Source organism: Carettochelys insculpta, chromosome 3, assembly GCF_033958435.1.
Source record: "Carettochelys insculpta isolate YL-2023 chromosome 3, ASM3395843v1, whole genome shotgun sequence".
NCBI lineage: Eukaryota > Metazoa > Chordata > Testudines > Carettochelyidae > Carettochelys > Carettochelys insculpta.
This window is the reverse complement of record NC_134139.1, coordinates 57096404-57105304: the sequence shown is the minus strand read 5'-3', so window position 1 is coordinate 57105304 and position 8901 is coordinate 57096404. Positions and strand designations below refer to the sequence as shown.

At 45.0% G+C, this 8901-nt stretch overlaps 1 protein-coding gene and 1 non-coding gene across 2 annotated transcripts in view; one reads left to right on the top strand and one right to left on the bottom strand.

Annotated features, from left to right (window-relative positions):
• The first annotated feature begins 322 nt into the window (after window positions 1-322).
• On the top strand, window positions 323-395 carry TRNAT-UGU (transfer RNA threonine (anticodon UGU)). Its single transcript has one exon. It is a non-coding gene; the product is annotated as a tRNA-Thr (tRNA).
• A 3174-nt stretch (window positions 396-3569) lies between these two features.
• The window catches only part of HHIPL2 (HHIP like 2), a 28447-nt gene continuing 23115 nt past the window's right edge, over window positions 3570-8901 (bottom strand). The window contains exons 7-9 of the mRNA XM_074988604.1: window positions 8415-8496; window positions 5877-5959; window positions 3570-4437 (exon numbers count right to left, since the gene is read on the bottom strand). Of these exons, the coding sequence (XP_074844705.1) occupies window positions 4022-4437; window positions 5877-5959; window positions 8415-8496 (581 nt within the window). The 3' untranslated portion in view covers window positions 3570-4021. The remainder of the gene's footprint in view (window positions 4438-5876; window positions 5960-8414; window positions 8497-8901) is intronic.

Here is an 8901-nt window from a genome sequence, read left to right as displayed (position 1 = left end):
TTGCTACTAATGATCGTATTATTAATGCCATTTAAATTAATCTACTTACTGCTAAAGTTGGCTCCAGCTTGTCCCCCATCGAAGTGTGGGGAGGTTAGAAGCTGAGGACTTTCTAACTCAGCCCTGAAAAAGCAAAAGGTTTCCTTATTATTTTTAAGTAAAATATCTGCTACTCAATCAGCGGCGTTTCCCTGTTGTGGTAGAGAAGCGGCTCATTCTGTCTCAAAACTACTTTAGTAAACACGGTAACAGCTGATTCAGTCGGACCGAAGGCGGCACCCGCGTGCAATACCCATGACTTCGTTCATTCCCAATGATAGGTGGCTCCATAGCTCAGTGGTTAGAGCACTGGTCTTGTAAACCAGGGGTCGCGAGTTCGATCCTCGCTGGGGCCTCGGATGTATTTTCTTTGCTACAATGCCCTGAATGAAATAATTTTAGGGCCGCGCGGGGAGAGGGAGTGGGAGGACGCGGGCGGCACTAGCTCCCCGCTAGGCAAGGTGGGGGTGCGAGGCGCTCCCCGGCCCACCCCGGGATACCTCAGCCGCGCAGGGCGGGGCTGGAGGGAGTGCGCGGCAGCAAAGCCCGCGGCGGCAGGCTGCAGGGAAAGCCGCGACGGGCCCGGTCCGCGTGCTGCCCCCCCACCCTGCCGTACGGCTGGAGCCCCGGCCACGTGTGTGCACGGCGCGGAGCGGGCTGGGTCGGGGCCGGTGCAGGCAGTAGCAGGCGGAGAGCGGGGCGGGGCCGGGCCAGTGACTGTGTTGGGCGGTGCGGAAGCCTCACGCTCTTGGGCGGGTAATAACCCTGGCGGCGGCAGCAGGAGCAGCCGCCTCTCTGCGGGAGGAGTGATCCCGCTGGCAGACGTGGGGCCTCTCTCCTGGGGCGAGTAACTAAGTCACTGGAGAAAATTCTCCTGGGCCTCAGTGGCATCTTGCCTGGGGTGCCGGGTGTCTGGTTAGTCACCAGAAAGATGGGTTGAAAAGGGGGTCTCGCAGCAGTGTTCCCTCTGACCTCAGCCATTCCGTCTGCAGAATGAATTTTTCGTGTACCAAAGTGCATGTGACTGTGCACCACCACTACCAACAAACAAACTAAGCCAGCTGTTGGCGCTCCGCTAATCAGCTGGGTGGGCACTGGTAGCTCTCCTGAGCGGTGGCACAAGCACCCAGCTTATAGGGAATACTGCCTGACAGGTCTGGTCAGATCCACAGACAGGACACCCAGGGTATGCCTGTGCAAGTGTTACTCCTAACTAATTTATTGTACCAAAATAAGCTATTCTGGAGTAATGTTTCCACACTACAGAGAAACCCCAAAATAAGCAAAACTTATTCCGAAATAACGTGTCCACACACAGTAGAACCTATTTCTGTGTTTACACAGCAGCTTTATTTCAGAATAAAGTATTCTGGAATAACATTTCAAAATAGCCCCTATTCCCTGTCCACACAGCCATTATTCCAAGATATCTATTTCAGAATAAGTGCTAGGCCTGTTAGAATGAGGTCTACCAAATGTAAAATAAGCCATTTGCTAATTCTAAATTTTTTAGAAATAGCTGGTTGCATTGTGCAGAGCTCACAAAGTTATTTCAGAATAGCGTCCGTTATTCCGAAATAATTTTGCTATGTAGACATACCCTCCAAGTCCGTTTACTAGAGATGGGCAGGGGCCAGGGTCATTTCCTATACCAACCCCTACTCACTTATGCCACAACCTAGCTGCTGTGAGCACTTGCAGCTCCCAGCCCAGCTCTAACTGCAGCAGAAAAAAACTGGACAGGTCAGTTGCTCACTTCATAGTATTTTTAAAAAATGGACACTCCAACAGGAGCGCTGGAACATCCTTTGCCCTACACCTTCCCTTTTCCCAAGGTCTCATGCCCCCACCCTGTTCTCTACTCTTCTTGTCTCCTCCTCTCTGCCCAAGTTAGGGGGAACTTATCTGCAGAGCCATGCTGGCAGATACAGTCGCCCAACACAGGTAGGAAGTGGCCGAGCTAAATAGCACGGATTATGGCCTGGACTTTGGCTGTGACTGGACATTGTCAGGTCTCCTTTTTTACTGAACTTTCAAGTCAAAAAAACAGACACCCAGCAACACTCTGGGCTGCAGTGTCCTAAGAAACTCTGCAGTGAGGCTGGGGAGGAGGCCTAGAGAGTGGGATGTGGATAATCACTGCATCAGTGAAGAAATTGTGAGACAGACTGGACAAGAAGAGATATAAAGGCATCCCGGGAAGCAAAGAGGTGTTGGTTTAGCTAGGTCTTGACTTTTCAAAGAGTTCCCAGAGCAGAAGGGGAGCTTGTGTCTCACAGGGCTGCAGATTCTACTGCTACATAGGACCTCACTTACCAATAGCTCAGCCAACTATGAACCAGCTTCCTTGGACTCCCAATTCAAGAATCCTCTTCTGTGTTGCTTCAGATAAGTCCTTATGGATCTCCCCCTCCGCGTACCCGAAGGGCTTATTACACCCTCTGTCTCTTGTTTATTTGCCTGCCTAAGGCATATGTCCTATCAAAGTACTTGAGAGGTGTCCGTTTTTTTAATCACAGTTCAACTAGATCCGCCTGCCCCTCAAACTATCTTCAGGTTACCAAGCCCTAAGCCGACTTCACGAAGTCACCTAGAAACTTTTGTTCATTGGGTTTTCAATGAGCCCTAATTTCTTATGAGGCTTTTCATGGTTTTTTCTTTTTATATATAACAGCTGTTGCTTCCTCAGCACCCAGCTTTGAATCATCTCATTGCATGATATTTGGCATAAGGAACAATATTCAACCATCTAAATTACCAACAGTAACCAAACTATGCGCAGGGGAAATCCTGGGAACAGACTCCCATACAGTGGAGAGAATGTATCCTTTCCACTGGCCATGGAGGAGTAGTTTATTCCTCTGTAGTCATTACTACAGCCTCAATGACTGCCGTGAATGCTTCTCTTCTCCTGTCACTCACAAATCAACTGGGCCCATTGCCACTACAGTCTTGGTCTATCACCTACTCTCCCTGCACACCAGAGTACAGCTCCATGTACAGGTAATCCAGACCCCTGCTTCAGATGCCTAAATCCCATCCCTACTCACCTCCCTGCCTTAGCACTGCACCCATTCTGCTGCTTCTGTATCCCGTGTCTGGTAAAACAGATCAGGATTTGGCCCTCAGTTTACGTGACTTGGAAGGTGTAAATGGTCACAACACAGATGTCTTCCAGGCTCTATTCATGGTGTCTGGCATTCAATTTGATTCCATGTGGTGGTTGATTTTCTGTTCAAAGCAATTGTGTGGCCACAGCTGGCCTGACTTTCAGATGTGCTGAGCAACTTCAGCCTCCCTTGAAATCAGCAGGAACAGGAGATACACAGGAACTTTGAAAATTAGACCCATACTAGCAAATATTTCTAAGTATACTGTTCCTCTGATGATTTAAAACTAGTGCCTAAAATAAACACACAATCAGATTTTGGAATATTTAATAGAAAGTGATTATTTTAAAAATATATTTTGACATAAGAAATTCAGTGGCAAAGGATGATAAAATACTGGCCAAAACTGGGCAACTTCAATGTATTTATTCCATATACAGTGATTAACTTATGAGTGCCCTCACAACCAGTTATGCCCACCGATAGATACCAGGTGCCTAATCTTGCACTCTTTATTCAGGTAACACCCCTTGAAGGTTAAGAATGCAAATGCCTGAAAACCATATCCTACCCTCATTGCACCTGTGGGACTGAAGTCAGTGGAGGATTTGTACAGCTACTAATCTCAGTAGATGGCCTTCAAAGCAAGATTTGCAAAGAATGTGATGTTTATGAGGCTGAGAAAACCTTGATGCAGTTAGTCCACACATGTTAAACTCAAAGTAGCACATACATTCACCAAGACTGAATTTGCTCCCACATAATCTAACAAATATCTCTGGACATAAAAAAGGCACACTGGCCAGATTTTTTCAATAAGTCCATGCTGGAAAACTCCAGTCCGCATGGCAAACTGGCCTTCTTGTTCTCAATCACTTGCTTTCTTTTTGGCCCATTGGGAGTTCTCTTGTATTCAGAAGGAGCTTCTTTGATCTCGCCCTTTTTTTCTTCTGTTTTTTCTCCTTGGCTGCTGCAGTTTTCTTGGGGAGAAGTTTCTTCTGGGCAATGTATAGCAGGGAATCTTCCCTGTCTGGCAAAGAGGTCGCAAGTGATGGTTGGGATACCATGGGGGTCTTTATCGTCTCCTCTGGTGGTTCTAATTTAATCTCGGATCCTTTGGCCTGCTTCTTTTTGCCAGACACAGTTGGTTTCACTGATGACAGCCTGGTGAAGCTTTTTTGGGAAGCTGTCTTCCTGGGTTTTTTGGAAGAAATTGTAGCAGTGGTGACAGTGGAGGTGGAGGATGTGTTGGTTGTTCGGGGCTCATTAAGAAGTTGAAGGACAGTCTCTGTGAAAAGTAATTAAAATGCATCAGCATTCCAGATTTAAGGCAGAACACCAACTTGGACATATTCATGAAAAAGAGCCTTAGCAGACTGACAGGCAGACAAGAAACATGTTGGCCTTTCAAAAAAGATTAAAAACTGTGATGGTTGAACACTACCTTGTTTTCTCATTTTGAATCTGCTTTCTCCATGAAATATGAATCCTGGCTTCTTTTTCTGGAGTTGCTAAGAATAAGTTTGCTTTCTCGTAGAATAAAAAACAATGATGGAACATTTGTGTAGAAAAAAAGCCCCAAGTGCATAAAGAGTAAGATGGAATTTAGAAGCAATTTCAGTAAAAGGGTAGATAAAATTTCTCTTTGGCAGATCCAGTTTGTTGACTGGTTGTATTACAGTAGCATCTACAAGTCCCTGTGGGGCCTTGTAGTGCTGGATGCTGTTCAACCCATACAGTAGAAAGCAATCCCTGAATCACAGACATTATAATCTAAATATGCACAACAGACAAAGGACAGGAGAACTGAAGATTAATTATCCCTGTTTCACAGATGGGGAAACTGAGGTGCTGAGCGGTCAAGGGTTAGAAACATGAAGAGAGTTAGTTGCTGTGAGTGCATAACTTTCAGCCCAGTGGTTAGGGCAATTGCCTCGGATGTGGGAGTCTCCCACTTCAAGTCCCCCCACCCTCTAATACATACATGCACTGACCTGAGGCAGAGAAGGGATTCCACAGTGGAACATCTTCAGCAGGGGAGACTGAAGGAGACCCACAACAACATGTCTCATAGCCCAGCGCTTAGGCCACTCACAAGAGGTGAACCAGGCATCTCAGTCATTAAAGGTCATTGCACTAACCAGTGGGCTAAAAATTACAAGGGACATGGACCTTCTCCTCTGCCCTTCCCAGGGTGTTTTGCACGGAGTTAGGTGGCCCATGAGTATTCCTACCAGATTAGCTACCACAAGCAATTTAGGTGGAGGAGTACTTGTCTTCCCCATACTCATGAATCACTCGGGCCCAGATGAGAGAGGGAGGCAGCAGTGTGCATGCTCAGAGACAGAAAGTTAGGCACCTAGGGAATTTATACAGCAAAAACTTAGCTGCCAAGTGAGTTTAGGCACTTACAGGGACTTACTTCCCAAGCAGGAATCAGTGAAACACAATAGTGCCCAAAAAATGGCCATAGGTACCTAAGTCTGGACGGTACAGGTTTAAATATCTTTGTGAATCTAGCTCACAATGACTTTCTGATGGCTACATGGAGAGTCTGTGGCAGAGCTCAAAATTGCAACCAGGTCCCCTAAGAACATACTTACTGTGCAACATTAACAGCTGTTGCATAGTACTTTTGCTTTAAGCAATACTGGGCATTTCAACCAGACATCTCTTTACGAGTGTATACAGTGTACCACACAATAAAATGAAAACCGAAGGACTTACTTGCCAGCGGAGCAAATGGGATACGCTTACTCTTTGTTTTCACTGGAATAGGTCTCTGTTTACATTTCCCTGGTGGAGCTCTCCTTGAAAAGAGATTTAAAAATGTAAAAGGCAAGTGTGACTATATAGGAAATTAACAGGAAATGTACTTTTTCTAGAGACAGAGATTACACATCGATCATCCCTGTTAGGTCATGTGCCCCCAGAAGAAACCATACCTTTTGCAATTAGGGTAAACAAGAGCCTTCTCTTACTGAAAAATGTCCACATTTTATTATTGTGGAGTAATATTTTGGTGATGCAATTAGGAAAATGTTCTGTTCTTTGCTAGCTCCCTCCCTCTATAATATCACCAAGGAGTCAAGTGCCTCCCATCTGATCACCTTCAACAGAGAAAAGTAAAATGAAACAGGAAACTTTTTTTAAAATACAATGAAAGAAAAACCCAGGTGGAAAAGCTATGATTGTGACACAGCCGGGAGAGCTAGACTGCTGCCCAACTCCCACACTGACTCTCTCTCTTGAGATCCCACAGTGTCTGAAGCCCTAAGGTCCTGATTTTCTGGTGTGATGTGCCACCTCAGCTACCATTGAAACTGTGAGTGCTGAGCACTCCTGAAAGCCCTACAGTACATTTGCCAAGTCATAGATGGAACAGTTCAGAAAAGTGCTAGCATATCACTGCTTTTCAACAGCCTCAAATTATCAAAAGGTAGCCTGATAGACCCACCCAGAAGAACCAATTCATAGCTGACCCCACTAAACCCTATTAACCTTAAGTCATAACACTGGAATTCACAGGAGACTTACAGTCATGTCTCTACAAAGCATTTTAAATCTGTTTTCAATTTAAATTAGTTTAACTGTTTCGTTTTGTTTTGTTTTCACCTATCTCTGCAATATGGGGCATGATTTGCCTGCAGGGCTCATCTGGACATGCTTTATCACATCAGTCTCCTGTTATTGCACAGGCCCTGGCCCACTGCCAGGAAGGGGCAAAGGGGGCAGTTGCCCCTGGCCCCAGCAATGCAAAAGGGCCAAGTGTTCAAAGCTGCAGCTGCTGCTGCTGCTGCTGCAGTGACACCCACCAATGCCACAGGCCCTTTAAATAGCTGCTAGGGCCCTGGGTAGCAGTGAGGGCTGGCTACCCCCAGCTGCATGCCTTCTGCAAGCACAGAGCTGGGGTCTTCCTAACCTTGCCCGGGGCCCAGCAATTCTGTCACTGGTGGCATGTGGGTATCTCCTGTTCTCTGCCTTTGGTGCACAACAGTTTAGTGGCCTCACAACTAGCATGCTTTAGTTTAACTGAAATCATACGAGTCAATGTAAGAGTATTTGGATAAAATGTAATGGCCTGTGATATGCAGAGGGTTAGACTAGATTAGCATTTCTCAAACTGGGGGCGGAATGGCAGGTTGTGGCCAAACAGCCCAGCTCTGAAGGTAGCGCACTGCCAGCAGCATCACAGAAGTAAGGAGAGTATGGTGTGAGGCATGGGATATCACGTTTTTGGGAGAGGGTCGTCGCAGCCTCAAATATTTTCAAAGGAGAGCCCACCAAAATAAGTTTGAGAACCCCTGCACTAGAATATCTAAAATGGCCTTAATGCTTCCCACACAAATATGCCTCAGCTGTGTTCTAGACAGACCACCCTATACAGCGAAAGGACCTTTCTGTCTGCATGGCTCATTCAGTTCTTGTCCTGTTTGCTGAGGCTGACAGAAAACAAAGACACTGGTCTTCACCATCTGTGGTGTAAACAAAAACTAGATCTCTCGGGAATTTGTTGGAGAATACGAATTAATTTCACTTATGTCACAAGTGATAAAATAACAAGTTTAGCCATAAGAGCCTTATGAAGGCTGGATTTGAAGTAGTGACCTAGAGGTAAAAGCACTGTAACCCATTAACAATCCCCATCTAATCCCTCTAATGTAACATATTTACCACCTTTTAATACTTCATGAGTGACTAACCCTTTTGTAGGGGTAACCTTTCCATTCCTAACCTGGTGGAGTGTGATAAAAGGAACATGCAGGACAGATTAAAGTTATGTTCAGTAAGAAAGAAAATTTTGGCAAAAGAACTTTTTGGCATTAAAAAAATGAATGTCTATTTTACAGAATCCTTGGCTTATCTATGAACAGAAAAAGACTGGCTCTGTTATGAACCTGAAGGATACTGTTAATTACTTTGCATTATAAAAACAAGTTTGTGGTGTAACTTTGACTCCTAAAAATAGTTTTTGTAAAAAGTGAATAGCTTTTAACCTTATTGTCCCCAAACTTTTAACAGATTTTGGGCCTGATTCTATTCTCAGGTGAGCCATGCAAAGTCAATTAATCCAAACATCAGTCTAATTCAAGAATTAACTTCTCTCAAACCAGTGGAGTTGCTCAAGATTTATAATATAGCAACTAAAAGCAAAACATAGATGGGTAGATTACAGATTATATATGCCACATTTATTGACTCAGCTAGAGAATTCGTGTTGAATATAAAGCGGCATGCAAATGAAAACTTAATCTTCATGCTAACCTTGCAGGATCAACTAATTTGTAGATGGATCCATGGGGTGCATAGGCACTGGGATAAGAAGTGGCCATAAAATAAAGCTCCCCTAAACAGAGAGAGAGAGAAAGAGAGAGAGAGAGAGAGAGAGAAGAACTTAAGCCATTTCAAATGCAAATACCAGAATGACAGCAGATTTGGTGCATTACCATTTTCCCAGACCCTGCTCCTCCATTTTGTCACATCCTCGGAAAGCGACATACTCATATTGTTTCATTCAAAATCCTTCTTCTTCACACCTTGGGCCACGGTCTCTCCACGTGATCCATGTAGGCAGACTGCAGTGCCGACATAGACCCACTGATTTCATACAAGCATAGCATTCTTGTGTCAGTCACAATACAGCATCAGGGCCATTGTATGTCCTTCTAGTGGACACTCCAAAAGATTATTTCATTGAGTGTATCTTACAAGTGTACTTACCAAAAGTCTTATTTTCATCCAGTAAAGCAAT